Source organism: Spermophilus citellus, assembly GCF_964194105.1.
Source record: "Spermophilus citellus genome assembly, chromosome: 11".
Classification (NCBI taxonomy): domain Eukaryota; kingdom Metazoa; phylum Chordata; class Mammalia; order Rodentia; family Sciuridae; genus Spermophilus; species Spermophilus citellus.
The window spans coordinates 132,369,008-132,384,317 of NC_138192.1; the positions used below are offsets into that span (position 1 = coordinate 132,369,008).

The following is a 15,310-nucleotide window of genomic DNA, read 5'->3' on the forward strand; positions in this document are numbered from 1 at the left end:
GGTCACCAGGGAGCTGGTTAAAGATCCAGAGCCCTCTCCTCCTCCCGTGCCCCTCCCCCGCCTGGTCCCTGCAGTAATAGGCCCTCGGGAGGAGGGGCCGGGCCAGCCTCCCTGTTGAAAAGGGGCTCCGTGACAGGGGATTCCTGCTGTTTCTATGGAAACACTTTAAACCAGATGAAAAGTTAAAATGATTTGGCGTTGGGAGAGCAGTGTCCACTGGTCAGTCGGTCCATCTCATTTCACCAAAACTTGATCCAAGCACCATGTACGTGAATGCGTCGAAAGTTCCTGTCTAAAGAGTTTGGGAACACCAGTTAATTGGGAGTATTCTCCTGCACGCAGCCCATGAAGTCGGTGTCATTGGTTGTGTTCAGCCAAAAGCATTGCCCACACCTCGGATGACGCGTTGTGTCTGTGGTCTTGTGGCTCTGTTGTGCCGTCTTCCCTTGAGCCCTACCCAGGAGCCCCCCACCCCTGCAGGTGGCCGCTGTCCCTCCTCCCCCGGGGCTCACTCTGGCTCCAGGTTGCTGGTGCACCTCCTGGATCCGCACAGTGGGGGCGACTCTGAGCTGCATGGAGATGACTTCAGGACTGAGCCCCACAAAGCCACCCAGGTGGCACTCGGGAGCCAGAGCCCACCCAGACCCTCCTGGCCCCCAGAGTCCCTACTCCACGCAGGACAGTCTAGGCATCCGTGCAGGCTGTGTAGGCTCAAACGTGCGACGAGACTGGAAGTCTGTGCAGCCCGGCGGGGACAGGACTCGGCGGGTGAAGGGGAGGAAGGCACAGTGCCAGGCGGGAGGCCAGATCAGCAGCTGCCTCCTGCCCTGCGAGGTGCTGCAGGTGCGCCGAGGGGGCACCTTCCTCGGCCTGGACCGCTCCCAGTCGATGGTGGCAAAGGGCCACAGGCTGGAAACGCAGGGCAGGCTTCTCGGGGGCCTGTCTCCCTGGCTGGAGATGCTGTCTCCTCCCCTGATTCCCATGGTCTTTCTGTGAGGAGTCCTGGTCCCCTCTCGCAGGGACACCTGTGTCTCCAGAGTGTGAGCTGCGGTGGGGGGGCACTGGGACTTGCACCTCTGAATCCAGAGGTGGGGCTCAGCTCGCCCCTCTGTGGGAAGGAGCAGCTGTGTCAGGAGACTCTGGGGCTGTGGGAGCTTGGAGCACAGGTGTCGCGGGCTCCGCGGGTGGGGCGGTGCTCCTGGGCCTCCCTCCTGGGCCTCCCTCCTGAAGGCGTTTGGCTGTGCTCTCATAAGCTCTGTTTGCAGAGGTAGAAGATCAGAGCTGGCCACAGGTGCCTGTGTGAGCCCAAGGCCTTGGGGCTTCTGCCGGGATGGGCAGCGTTCAGCCAAGGCTCGGCTCCCACCACTGACCCCTAGGACACAGGGCCGAGCGCTCATGCCCGCTTGGCCCTAAAGGGGTGACGGTGGGCCTGGGAGCATGGCCTGTGCTGACCTCCCCACCTGGAGGCTCAGGGCCAGGGGCTTACAGGCTTTCAGCCAGGCCTGTTCCTGGCAAGGTGGTGTTTGTTATCCACAAGGGCCACTGAGGGCAGAGACCCGGTGGGCACGCTTCCAGACAGCGAGGGTGGTGCCAGAGGAGAGTGTCCAGGTCCTGGAGCGACCCCTCTGCCACCCGAGAGTCTCATGGTGACATTCCATCACCCACCGTCCACCCTTGTGCAGGTTTTGATGGTTTTGAGGTCAATTTGGCACAAGTGATCCACAGTTTTACTGTGTGCTGGGGTTTGTGAGGTGCCCCCCACAGGCCTGTGGGACTCGCAGGAGGTGGAGATCGGGGAGGCGTTAGGTCACTGGGAGCATCCCCTGCAGGGGGCCTGCAGGAGGTACTGGGACCCCACCCTTCCCCTCTCACTGTTGGCTTCTCCACCACCAGGAGGGGAGCAGGTCCTCTGCCACCAGCTCCTGCCAGATGTACGTGTAACCACTGGCCCAAAGTGACAGGGCCAAGGGGCCAGGGACTGAAACTCTGAAACCATAAGCCCGAATAGACCTTTCCTCCTTGTAAGTTGAGTCTCTTTGGTGTTTTTGTCAACCGTGATGGAAACCTAACCAACATGTTACAGGAAGAATGTTAATTAGAATAAAAGAAGGATTCAGATCAAATAAGGAAATCCAGTGATTGGTGGTCATGCCCTTTGGATCTTAGTCAGAGATGCAACTTTTCTCTGAGACATTTTAGAAATTTATAGATACCTTTAATTTCTATAATGAGAATCTTTTCAGAAGTATTTTGAGTGCAAATCATAAAACAGTGAGCCAGTGACAGGTGTTCACTGTAGGACTGTATAAACTCAAACGCCACTTTTTTGTTTGTTTTTGAGACAGGGTTTTGCTGTGTTGCCTAGTCTGTCCCCAGGCTCCTGGGCTCCCCCTCAGCCCCTGGAGGAGCTGGGCTCGGGTGTGCACCCCGCACACACCCAGCTAAGCCTGGCTTTTGTCTGTGTTTTTATTTTTCCAGGTACAGACATTAGCATCCCGGGATGTGCAGGGAGTTTTTAAGCATGGCAACACAGTTCTTTTTAAACATGGAGATGAGACTCTGTTGGTCCCTCTAGTGCAGGGCTGTTTCCATCACAGTGAAATCGCACGTGTCGTGTTGGAGACTCCGCAGATGCCTGGGTGGCTGCTGGTGGCTGCTGAGGCAGATGAGGAGAGGACCGGGCTGGTGTGCCTGTTGGCCGTCTGGCTTTGTGTGGGGCGGCCACACGACAGCCAGGGCTGTCCTGCCACGGAGGAGCGTGGCCACCCGCTGCTCCCAGTTTCGTGGTGATCCTCACATAAGCAGAGGCCCACACACTACGCTCTTCAGACTCAAAACAAAGACTGATTTGCCTGGGTGAGACCCCCAGTCCCTAATGCAGTCAATAAATCTCTGTTGGTAAATAATTGCTATCGAGCAGAGCTTTAATATAAATTTATGAGTGGTGTTTTATCACAGCTTGGGGCTGCAGCCAACACTGAGCAATGGATTTCAGATAGCACTTACATTCGTTACGTTAACTTTGTAAGTTATTTAAAGCTTGTACACTTAGCATTGCTTTTGGCTTTCAGTGACCTCTTGGGACTAGACAAAGAACAGGCGTGAATGAAGAAAAAGACTTTGTGCTACCCTACTAAAGGGTCCTCGGGCCAAAAGCAAAGAGTGCCTGCCTGGGTCCTGGTATTTTGGTGGCCGAGCATTAAAATTTTTCTCTTCCTGACGGATCAGTCAATTAATGAGGTGGCAGCAATTAGACCAACCTGGGCTATTTCCCAGTAAGATAGAGGAATCATTGAGGTGTCACAAAGCCCCTAAATTTCTAACTGTGCAAACAAGTAAAAGACGTGCAAGTCCTGCCAATGATCTGGTGGTGAGACCCTCCCTGGAGGCAGCAGAGCCCTGGGCTGAGGAGCACAAGCCCAGGCCCTGGCTCTGCCCACTTCTGTCCAGGTCACCCATTGCTAGGTAATTAACCAAAATCATAGTGGTCTAAAACAACGCCAGCTCACAATTCATCTGGATTCTCTGGGCTGGGAATTTGGTCTGGGCATGTGGTCGTCTGTGCTGCACAAGAGACATCTGGATCATTCTGGATGATCAGAGCTGGTGCTCAGCAAAAGTGACTGGTGGCTGGAGGTCAGCATTTGAAGGTCAGTGGCTGCCAACCACCCAGACCTAGTTCTCCACCTTGAGGTCCCAGGGGCTTTCCCTCTTCATTTGTCTTCTCAGCAGGACAGTCTGACTCCCCACACAGCAGCTCGGGGTCCCCAGGGGCATGAAAGCAGGAGCTGTGGGCCTCCTTCAGGCCTTGGCTAGAATCCTACAGCGGGCTCCATGTCTTTCTCACCGTGTTCTCCTGATGAGTCAGGGATCAGGAAAACCACTGGGGAGGTGGATGGTGTGGTCATCTGTAGAGACCAGTGACTTCAGTCTACCCTCCTTTGTGTTAGGTCCCATAGCCCCCGACCCCCAGAGTTTCATGCCATGGAGGCATCAGGCTGAGGCTTGAAGTTCACAGTCTCGGCGTCCACACCAGGTCCACATGTGGGTGGGTGAGGCTTCTTGGTCCTCACCATCTGAGGACCATGTCACTCTGGTCTGAAGACGGGGACTGTTCTAGTCTCTGGGGAGAAGTTATCTGTGCATGTGTGTGCACACGCGCACGCTCTCACACACACACACCATGTGGCAGTCACTCAGGCGCAAGAGAAATGAAACAGACCCCCTCCTTATTCGACAAAAGTGGAGAGGAATGAGAGCGAGACAGCAGTCACTGGTCCACAGCAGTTCTGAAATCCAGACAGGCACATGTTACCTGTCCATCCTGCCCTCAGCATAGGAGATCTCGGAGGTTCTCTCTGCAGGGAGCATGACTTGGGCCTGAACTCTGCTCTCTTCTGTAAGAAATGGCCCATGTTTGCCACTGTGCATCTGTCTTGTCCTGCTTCCTGTTGTACTGAGGTGTCAAGGCCCAGCACCACTTTTAGTTTGAACCTTTTCTGTGAGTTTCAGTTTATAGCGGTATAATTCCTTTAAAACCCCTGTGGGTATCCTTTGTATCAAATTACAATCTATTTTATTAGACAGAAGCCCAATTCACAGATCTCTATCTCATATCTCTGTCTTCTTTTCTAATTGGAAGGGTCTTTGAGGCACTGCTGAAAGTTTTCTGAATTCTCATGAGAAGGTTCTGACTGCCGCACCCTGAGGTCATGTCTCCCAGCATGCCCTGTGTTTGACCTTGACCTCTGAGGGGCATCCTTACAGTCAGAGTTTCTGCTGGCAGGAGAGGTTGTCAGTGAGAACCGTCTGGTGGTCCGTTCTCTAGGGGATGGAGTTGGGAATGTTTCTCGAATTCTGCCTGAGACTCTCCTGAACGCTCCCTCTCGCTCCTGCTCGGCACAGTCAGGAGCCTGGCTCCACAGCCAGTTCCATCTGGTTAGGATTTTCTTTAAAGCAGTAAGGAGACCAGTTTTGTTTTTCTTCTCAATTGCTGCATAAGAATCCACCTGAAAACCAAATGATTTGAGAAAACCATCATTTTATCACTTATAAAGTTGTCGCGAGGACTGCAGACCTACAGGGCCCACCAGTCCGCCAGAGCCCTGTAAAACAGAGGCTGCCAGGCTTTCTTAAGGTCTAAACCAGCGTTGACAGAATCCCTTCTGTGGGTTCCGTGGATCAAAGTCATCCCCAGGCGGCCCAGAGTCAGTGTGGAGTGATTTACTTACACCAGCAGGGGTGCTGGGAGGTGCGGGTCACTGGGGGCCATTTTTGGACATGCTGGCTGTGCAGGTTGGACAAGGTACACAACCTCCCTGTGCCTCGGTGTTCTGATCTGTAACATGGGGATGATTGTGGTCACTCACATCAGGTGCCTGGTTAGGAGTGGTACAGCATTGGGTATGCACCTGGCGTGGGGGAGTCCACCATAGCCCTGAAATAAGAAATGTTTGAAGATTGAGGCCACACAAGAGGCGAGTAAAACACTCCCTGTAATTGAAGTCTATGCCGTGAAGGTCGACCAGCAATGGTCTTAGGCAGAGATTGTTTTCCCTTGCACGGAAGTGGCATCTGAAAGACAGACAGAGGATGCACTCTGACGTTCCACCATGCGGTTTTGCCCTGGGTTACAGGGACTCAAAGAGACTTAGAATCATAAGGCCATTTGCACTCTGATGGGAGCCGCCCGCCAGTGCGTCTCCAGACAGGCAGGAGCCTTCCGGCCTCTGTCATCTTCTGGCCAGCAGGACTGTGGCTTCATGTCCTCTAAAAGTTGAAATGAACTATTTATAGGGTTTTCCACTTTCTCGGCACTTGGAGCTGTGTGAGCGTTCAGACTGGCGGACGCGTGGAGACGACCAGCTCAGGGGCTCAGCCCTGAAGCAGGAGGGCTCGGGAGCCAGCCGTGGGATGTCAGAAGGGGCTCTGGCTACAGGAGAAGGGCTGGCCCAAGGGATGAGGGGTCACTATTCCCTCAGTTTCCCCTTAGCTTCTGACGTTGGGGAACGCTGGGCGTATTCAGAGGGGTCCCACGGTGGCAGAGTGACGGGAACCTTTAGTTTGGGGAAGGGTTACCCGGCTGGCAGACCAGGTTCCCTGCCCTGGGGATGCTCAGTGAGGCAGGACACTTTCGTGCCACGTTCAGGCCCTTGGGCTCTGACACTCTGTGATTCTCACTTGCTATGAACACTTTTCAAAAGTCAGTATTGAAAATTCATTTAAAAAAAGGAAGAAAAAGAAAACAAATTTTTCATCCCCGGAAGCTGTCCCCAAGTCTTCTGGGGCGTGGCCCAGTTGACCACACACCTGCTCGCCCTCGGGAGAAGGTTCTCTTAGACTGTTGGCACAGAGGCCGTGCGTAGTTAGGTGGCTTCTCCGTGCCGTGGCCAGCTTTCCCAGAGGCCCCTGTGAGCGCTCCAGTGGGCTCTGTGGGCGCTTAATGCCCAGGTGCCCGGGCTTTCCTGGGCTCTGGGTCCTTTGAGGAAGAGCAGGCCTGTGGTCTCCTGTTGCCTGTAGCAATATGGGGTCCCTTCCGACCTCCATGTGCTTTTGTCCTGGCCCCGCTGCCCACGTATCAGGCTGCTGACGTCACCAAGAGCTGCAGTCTTGACCTGAGCTTCCAGGTCACCTGGTGGTATGGGAACAAGGTGGCTTACCCAAGGGCATCCGCATCTTGTCAGGCTCGGCCCCACTCCCCCTTCCTGAGACGGCTGCAGCGGCCTTTCCTCACTCTGGGTACCTCTGATGCGGGGGGACTTGGGTGTGCCCAGCATGGTCTGAGAGCTCTGGGGTGGGGCCTCCACACAGCAGGCGGCTTGGCCGGCAGGGTGCACGTCAGGGTGGTGGCCTTCCTCACACCACCACGTGCTCCAACCCCAGGACAAGCAGGATGGAACCTACCTGGCTCTTGTCTGCTTTGGGAATCTCCCAACAGCCTTGGAAATGTCAATAGGAAAGGGGAGAACTGGAGCGCAGGACGCAGGACGCATCACAGGGAGGACATGCTCCCTTGCCATCCTCCTGCCAGTTGCCTCTCCCAGCCGCCTCCTGTCCCATGTTCCCCACCCTCTCCTGCCCCTGGGCAGGTGACTCCAGTTCATTCCTGTTCTAGCCCAGCCTCTCCCAGGGACTTGTGGGCCACTTGGAACCCTTTAGAAAATGGCTGCCTGGATCCCCCCAGCACTGGCCTAGCTGTTTTCCCGATAAGGCCAGACATTATATGCACTCATAAAACTAAATAATCATAGGACCCAAAATAATTAAGAATAATTACAACTAATGGCTTTTTTAAAGAATAAATTTAAATTAACAGCAATATTTTATCATGATGGATAATGAAGCAAAATCACTGTGGTGCTGTAAAGGCCGCCCTGGCCGTGTAGCCACCCACGTCCTGCGATGACCCTCGTCCTGCGGCCATCCACGTCCTGCGTTCTTGAGTGAAGTCATTTTCTTCTGTGCAGCCTGAGGTGCCAGGGTGGGTCCCACCGGGTCACAGAATGGATTGCTCATGTACCAGTCTCCCCCTGCACTTCCCCCTTGGCACCACGTGAAACCTCTGAAGTCACCAACGCCCGCTTGGGCAGTGGAGTCCAGTAGCTGCTCACTTTTTGGACAGCCATTAAGAAGAGTTCTCTGCAGGGTGAATGCCCCCTGGAGAAGCTCGGTGCTCCTGAGAAGGTCTGGGCCCAGAGCTGCGCGGATGAACAGGCACTCAGGTCACCTGGGGCCTTGTTGAACTCAGGGTGGCCCTGCCGCTCTGGGCCGCAGACAGACGTCTAGTGCGCTTCAGGTGAGGCCAGTGCTGCCCATCCAAGTGGCCACTCTGGGTGGGAACTTTGACACTGGGTTCCATCAGGCCACCTGAGAATCTGCCCTCCTGGCGGCTGGCAGAGGGGTCTTGATGCCTGTCAGGTGACCTCCACCATCTCCTGCTCCAAACTCCCCTCCCCTCTGGGCCAGGCAGGAGGTGTGCGGGAGGAGGCCAGCTGGTCTGAGGGGAAGGAAGACTGTGATTGGGAAACCGAGGAGCCTGGCCTCTGCCACTGCCACCTGGCAGCCGGTGGCGCGCCCAGCAGGGAATCCTCCCCGGGGTCCAGGCGCTGCCGCTGCTCTGAACGCTAAGACGCACTGAGGGGCAGGGGTGCCCCCACGGACACCCGCGACTCTGGGCCAGAGGTCCCACGTGGGCCCGTGTACAGCCAGTCTGCAGACTCCTTTGGACCGACCTGTGTCAGGGACCAAAGCTGTGGGATCTGTAGCCAGGGTTTTAACCCCAGAGCCGTCGTGCACAGGTCCCGTCACTCTTGCCGTGGGGGGGTTGTTGGTGCACCACTCCCCTGCCCACCAGCCCTGGCCTTCTCCAGGGTCAGCAGCCCTGGCCACCCCATTCCTGGAACTTTCTGGTAGGGTTGAGATTTGCCTCTAGCAGTGCTCATCATGTTCTCTGAGATCCCCAAGACACTTCCTGTGGGGCTCCCTGGGCTGCTCTTAGCATGCAGAAGCCCCCACCTCTAGAGCCGCAGACCCCATATTGTACGTATGTCTGTATTTAGTTGGTGCTGGGGACGGAACCCAGAGGCACTTAACCACTGAGCTACAGCTGCAGCCCTTCTTATTTTTAATTTTGAGACAGAGTCTTGGTAATTGCTAAGGGTGTCCCTAGGTTGCCTGCAGGCCTGCTGCCTCAGCCTCCCCAGTCACTGGACCTGCAGGTGTGTACACCCCACCACAGCCCCAGCGGGTATTTCTGCACTTTCTCACCTTGGAGTGGCACTTCTGCTCTCTCACTCAGGCTTACGTGACACTCAGGAGGAGGGAACCATGAGAGATGTGGGCTCCCCAGGTCTACCTGAAGGGGATCCCCCGGCCAGGAACGTTCCCTGGGAGTCTCTTGGAAGCTGAACCCCTGCAGGCTGGAGTCTCATTTTTCTCTCAGGAAGGGCCAGTGGCCTTGGTGCCTGCACGGGGATCCCAAGCACCAGCCCCTGTGCGTGGGCCTCGCAGGAAGAGCAGGGGAATACACACGGGTTCCAGTCACTGCCTGTAAGCAGGAACAGCAGGATCTAACCAGCCAGTGGAGAGGCAGGAATGCAGAGGGTGGTGCCCGGGACTGCCTGCCACCTCCCCCTGGTGACAAGCTTCTCTGCCTCCCTTGGCTCAGAAACCGCAAGTTGCACGGTGTTGCCATCCTGACCTGTTGCTTATGGAGGACAAGACAGAGATGCCAGGGGTGCTCAGGCCACCTGCCCCAGCCCTGCTCAGCCATGGCTGGAGGCGGAGAGCAGGGCAGCCCAAGGACTCAGTCTCTTCGGCAGTCTTTGGTGGGGGTCATTGTAATAAAGCCACAGGGGCCCAAGACTGGAGGGCAGAATATGGCTTCTGAACCTTTCTAGAGGCCCACAGACAGCTCATCCCCGTAGCTCACAGGACCCGGCCGTCTCCTCCATATGAACTGTAGAGTCCAGCAAGGCCTCAAGGTTGGCTTTTCCTTCACTCAGACAGTGTTTTCTGCCAGGGGAGCAAATCAGCCTCATTCTGTTCTCCAGGAAGCTCTGACGTCACCCCTCCATGCCTCCTAATTGGGCTCTTTCCCTTTCTTCCTTAATAAATAAGTCTTGTGGCCTTCATTGGTGGAAGGATAATTACGAGTGCAGGATTTGCCCCAAGCCAGCCGAGCGAGTTGTGTGAGTCCATCAGCCCCAGGGGTGTGCGCCATGGCTGCGTTTGTCAGTGGGAAGGGACAAAGCCTTCTGAAGCCCAGAGCAGCTCTAATCTTCCAGTGACACCACAGTGACCCCCAGCCCCTGGTATTGTTGGAATTCCATCTGAAACGGATGATGGAAAAATATGAGCCCACAGGAGAACTTGGGAGAGGTTTCGTTATGCTAAGTGCAGAGCTGGTAGGATCCCCAGGGAGGGACGCGCAGTGGTTTGAAGCCATCGCTTATGTATGACTGCTTGGCTGGCAGTCACTGTCCCTCTCCCACTAATTGGTACCATGCAATGAAGCTTTTATTGCTTTGGTTTGTAGCTCGTAACATTTTCCTCTGGACTGGTTCATCGGGTGGGTCGGTACCAAGCTTGGTTTGGATTGGTTTATGCTCGCAGAAACCAAGAGGCACCATATTTTGCTGCATATTTTCTTTAAATAATAAGAACTTACAAGGAAATAATTTTCCAAAGATTCCTTGATAAGTTGTTTCAAGTTTTGAAATGTTTCCCTCTGGCAACAGTGTTTAATAGTGGTGAGAACCCCAAGCTGGCTTTTGATCCTTGGTACTTATGGAACTCAGTTATGTTATGATCTGAGTAAATAAAACACAGTATTGCCATAATGCTGGTAATTAATTGAAACTTGAGCTTAATCGTGTCATCAAGGCATGCTTGTCTAATTCTGTCTCGCGTAAAACTTCCAGAGGAGGCCCTCCGTGCCCCTGCTGCCCCAAGGTGTCTGAGTGCGTCTCAGAACCTGTGGCCTTCCTTCCTGCTCCGTCTGGGTGAGTCACCTGGCATCGGCCCTGTGCTTTCCAATCCTGGTGATCGTGTGGTTTACAAACAGCAAGAGGAAGAGCACGGGACCTCCCGTCGTTCTCAGTGTGCAGGGGCAGGAGTGAGAAGATCATCGTCTTCTAAGAGGGACAGGCAGAGTCAGGATGTGAACGCTGGAGTTGAAGTGGAAAGAGCTGGGCAGTCAGGAAGCCCTGGCTGGGAGAGGAGGCCTGAGTTCCAGTGTGGGAGCTGACCCTGCTTTCCTAATCCAGGAAAGCCTGTGAACTCGGGGGAGGTGGGGTTCCTAGTTAAAGCAGGAATGTGTTTGAGTCAGTCATTCATGAAAGACTGGGTTAAATGTGGCTTTAAAGATGGGTCGATTTCAAACTCTGGATGGTTTTCCAGAAGCCCTGATATGATCTCATTAAAGATGGATTTAAAAACTACACACAGTTCGTCCATAAAGTGTTATCAGTAAAAGTTGGCAAGTAGAACTTCAGTTTTAATAAGCTAAAATTCTGAAATGAAAGGAACTATGAAATGAAATGTCCTTATTCACAGATATGAGGTAAGTATACAGTTCATTGGTTATTTTTCAAAAAGGAAGTTTAGGTTTCTGTCTTCAAAACGCTGTTCCTTTAGGTGTGTCCTGTGCTTTTATGACTTGTTATTTGAGCAGTGGAGCCGCGTCAGGATGTTTTGTGTTATTTGTTGAGCTGAGGGTGGGTCTTTAGCATTTACCAATCCCACAAAGCCAAGTTCTTTACACAGACACACAAAGAAATTTGAAAGTATACTATATGTTTTGTACATAAAAAGGAAAAAAGCAGATTCAATCCAAAATTGAGCATAATTTCCTTTGTAAGTTGGCAAAGACACAAAGAATGTTTAAAATTACTTCTGCACTGACTTCTCATTCCATTCCCATGAGGCTGACTGTTTGGCTCCTTTTTCCTTCCAGGGCATGCTCTTAAAGCGAAGTGGCAAGTCACTGAACAAGGAGTGGAAGAAGAAATACGTCACCCTGTGTGACAACGGCGTGCTGACCTATCATCCAAGTCTGCATGTGAGTTCAGCCCTGGGAGCAGCCAGCAGGGGCAGGCCTCAGCTGAGCATGGGGGGCAGGGCCTAAGAGCAGGCAGCCACTCACCTCTGAGGTTCCAGGGGTAGCTGGTCTCCTGGTCAGTCATGAGATGAATGGCACTATCCTCACACTCTGCTGGGCCAGAGGTCTGTCCCTCGCCTCCCTCCCTAGCCCTCTCATCCTATAGAGATGAAGTAAAATTGTAAATGATGTAGAAAGTCAGGAGCAAGTAGTGAAAGAGAAAAAGAAATTACCTATAGGAAAATCCATAATGAAGGACGCAATCCCATTTGAACCTAAAATTCAGCTCTGAATGTCTAAGAACAAAAACAGGAAGTTAAATGCAATTCATGGCTCCGTGTTTGTTGTCAAATAACACATGCCCATTTGTAAGACAGGAGAAACGTCCCTGGGTGTTAAGAAAATTTATTATTATTAGGCTAAAATAATTTATATTAGATTAAAAAACAACTAATCTTGTTCTTGGGGGAAAATACAAAGCAAACTTTGGTAAAATCCAAGTTGGGGGTGTTCATTTTGGTTAACAATGCATCCCAGGGCATTTGGCCTGAGGTAGAGAGATGTGAAGATTATAGTGTTAGTGGGTCGTTTGATTATATCTCTATGTCAAGCTGTTAGTTTTTAGAATTTGAAATAATTTTAAGACTTGCACAGTTGTTGACAGGAAGTGAGAAATAAATATAATGAAAGAAAATTAAAACTATCCCTAAAGTAAAATACTCCTGGAGAACACAGTTGCTGGCATTTTGAGGTGCACCCTCGCCCTTTCCCGCACACGTGGGCCTGTCCTTCCACAGGCACAGCTCCTGCTTCCACCCACATCTGGTCTGGTCATGTGCACCTATTTGTGTCCACAAATCCACTTGTACCCCACCATTTTCTGGCTATGCAATGGTCCATGTAACAGCTGGACCCGAAGTGACTCAACAGTACCCCAAAGACAGGCATTTGGCAAATAAATTTACTTTGAATTTTTTCACTATTATAACTCTGATCAGTGTCCTGTGTCCCTCTGTCCTTGTCCACTGCCCTAGGATTGATTACTAGTAATCAGCATCCTAAGCGGAAGAGTATGTGTATGGTCATGGCTTTTGGTGTATGTTGTCAGATTCCCAGAGACATTGTATCAGTTTATCTCCTGGCAAAACACAAGAGGCCTTTTCCCCTGCGCTGTCAAGAACACTTGCCTTAAGTGTTCCCAGCATGCTTGCTAACAGATGGTATTCTTGTTGCTTAATATGCTGCTGGTGTGAGTTGCCCTTTCCCCCGTGTTACAGCTATAACTACACCTTTCAGAACCATGTCAACAAAGCAGGTGTTTCTTGAGGCCTCCTGGCTTGTTCACATGGTAATGGACATGCCTCGGTGCTTGGCTGGAAGTACACTTCTGAGGGTTGTGCAGGCAGGCTGCGGCGTGTGACGCTCTCCATGAGCGTCTCCAAGTGGACGCTGTTGTGAAGTTTGCCCATTTAGCCCTCCCAGCCTTCGCTCCAGTGCAGTACTCAGTGACTTGCCTGAGATGCTCAACACTTGGTTTTGAAATGGGCTTGGTGTTGGATGATTTTGCTCAACTCTAGGTTGGTGTGAGTGTTCTTTGCACAATTAAGGTAGACCAGGCTAAGCCCGGGGCTTGGCAGGTGGAGGAATTAATACACTTTCCACCTGCATAATCTCATCTCAACAGTGAGCTTACTGGGACATAACCCACCTAAGTCGAGGAGCATCTAAACACAGGTATCTAGGAATACATTAGTATACGATAGGTACAGATGATCCCATGGATAGACGGAATCAGATGGGTGTATGGATGGATTCCTTTGTAGACACACGCATTCCTTATTGTAGTGAGGACATTTCTTCATGCTCCGTTTGCTCCTGTTTATCTGGAGTAGGCTGGTTCACCAGGTGGCCCCCAATCAGGGACTGGGCACACCTGTTCCCAGAGGCCTCCCGGGGATAGGGCTCACACCTTTGCTGAGGCTGCCCCATGGAGGACTTTGCGGTTCCACAGCCCACTGTGTGCCCTGCTCCCATCCTTGAGGACGTGGGCTGTCCTCTGTCCTCTGTCCTCCTGGCTCCTCGCCCAGTGCTGCCCTGGCTGCAGGGAACTGCCCTGTTGAGGGCTTCGTTCTTCCAAGAGCAGAGTCTAATCCCGGGCCCCATGCTTTATACGTGTGTTGCAGCAAGAAGTGTAATCGGCACATTCTTCTTGGTGGAACTCCATGGCTGTAAGGTGAAATCGGATGGATAGTGGCCTCCTGCTGAGCACAGGCTTCATCAGAGGGACCTGTGCAAAGCAGGTAGCCTGTGCATGTGGAAGCCAAGGCCCACGTGTGCGCCTTGCCAAGAGACAGGGGGTGACAACAGCAGGTTCCAGAAACGCCTGTAGGAGGGCGACTTTTCACCCCAACCTCTTGATTAAATAATCCAAATCAGTTCTTCAAAAATTCTCCTGTGCCCAGACCTGTTCTTTTCCCTCGGTGTTGGCAGTTCCCTCCTCTCTCTCCTCCATAGGCGTGCGCGAGTGTTGCTGGGGTGTGGGGGAGGCATGTATCGGCCTTTGGTGCGTGATTGTGGTGCCAGCGCTGCTGTCGTCTGCAAAAGCCACTGGCCTGGTGCCATTGGAACCATGCGTCTGGGGCAGGCACATGCATAGTTCCCCAAGGTGGCGGCTTAGCCACGGGTGGATTTGTACTGAGTCTAGTATGATGGCATAGCCTACAGCGTGACCGTTCGTTGACTTCATGTCCATCACCATGCTTTCAATGACGGTTTGGAGGGCAGCAAGTTCTAGGTCACTCTCTATTAGATGCCTGGAATGGACCTGTTCTGTTCTGAGGTGTTGGGAGCCACAGGCCTGTAACCAGTGGGAAGAGGGATTCAAGGAGATGTCTGGGGCAGAATCCAGACTCCCCCTCAGTAAGAAACTGGGAGGTGCAGATGAGTTTCTGGTTCAAATGTTGAAGTTGCATGCCAGCTGTTTCAAAAGGTGATCTTTCAGACACCATCCACACTGTGCACCCATTTCCTAGGTTGTCTCCGAGATACCACATGGCAGAAAGGTCACTGAGGTGACTGAGAGAAAGAGTCATTCAGTGGGTAGGAATTTTGATGATATATTGTCATCTGGAGCACTTCAGACTCTTAAGACTGTAACTCTGAAGTTTTGACCCAAATCTCTTAATAAACAGCAGCTTATGGGGTGAGTTGGGTTTCCTGAGGGAAACCTGTCCTGAGATGGAAGCAGCAAGATGGGATGAGTTCCAGGCCGGGGCTAAGACGGGCCCAGAAAACCCAGTTCAGTTTGTCCACGTTTCCTCACTGGACACTGTTGGTCACCCAGGACTAAGGGCTTCCCAGGCCTGGGACTTCCCTTGCTCAAAACATGCCCCAGGCAGTCCGGGACAGGCGGGCCATCCCGCTCCAGGACTGACCGGCTGAACTGGCCCCTGCATCTCTGCTGGATGTTCTGCATGCACCGTTCTAAGCATGTGAATAAAACTGAAATACTAAAGGCAAGCATGTGGGTTTCTGTGGCTGGGTGCCTTGTGGTCTACATTTGGATTTACCTGAAAACAATTGACAGTTCTTTAAAAGCCCTGCCTGTCCAGCTTTCCTAGGGAGGGACCTATGAGCATCTGCTGGCTCTAAGACCCGTTGCTGGGTCATGGGGTAGGGGGGCTGTTCTGGAATCCTTAGATTCCCTTTCTG

The 15,310-nt window shown here is 52.7% G+C and overlaps 1 protein-coding gene across 10 annotated transcripts in view; it reads left to right on the plus strand.

The window, feature by feature from the left end:
- AGAP1 (ArfGAP with GTPase domain, ankyrin repeat and PH domain 1) overlaps positions 1-15,310 on the plus strand; it is a 496,078-nt gene that overhangs the window by 300,354 nt on the left and 180,414 nt on the right. For all 10 annotated transcript variants that reach the window (XM_081261162.1, XM_081261161.1, XM_081261163.1 and 7 more), the window contains one exon: positions 11,456-11,560. In XM_081261162.1, the coding sequence (XP_081117288.1) occupies positions 11,456-11,560 (105 nt within the window). The remainder of the gene's footprint in view (positions 1-11,455; positions 11,561-15,310) is intronic.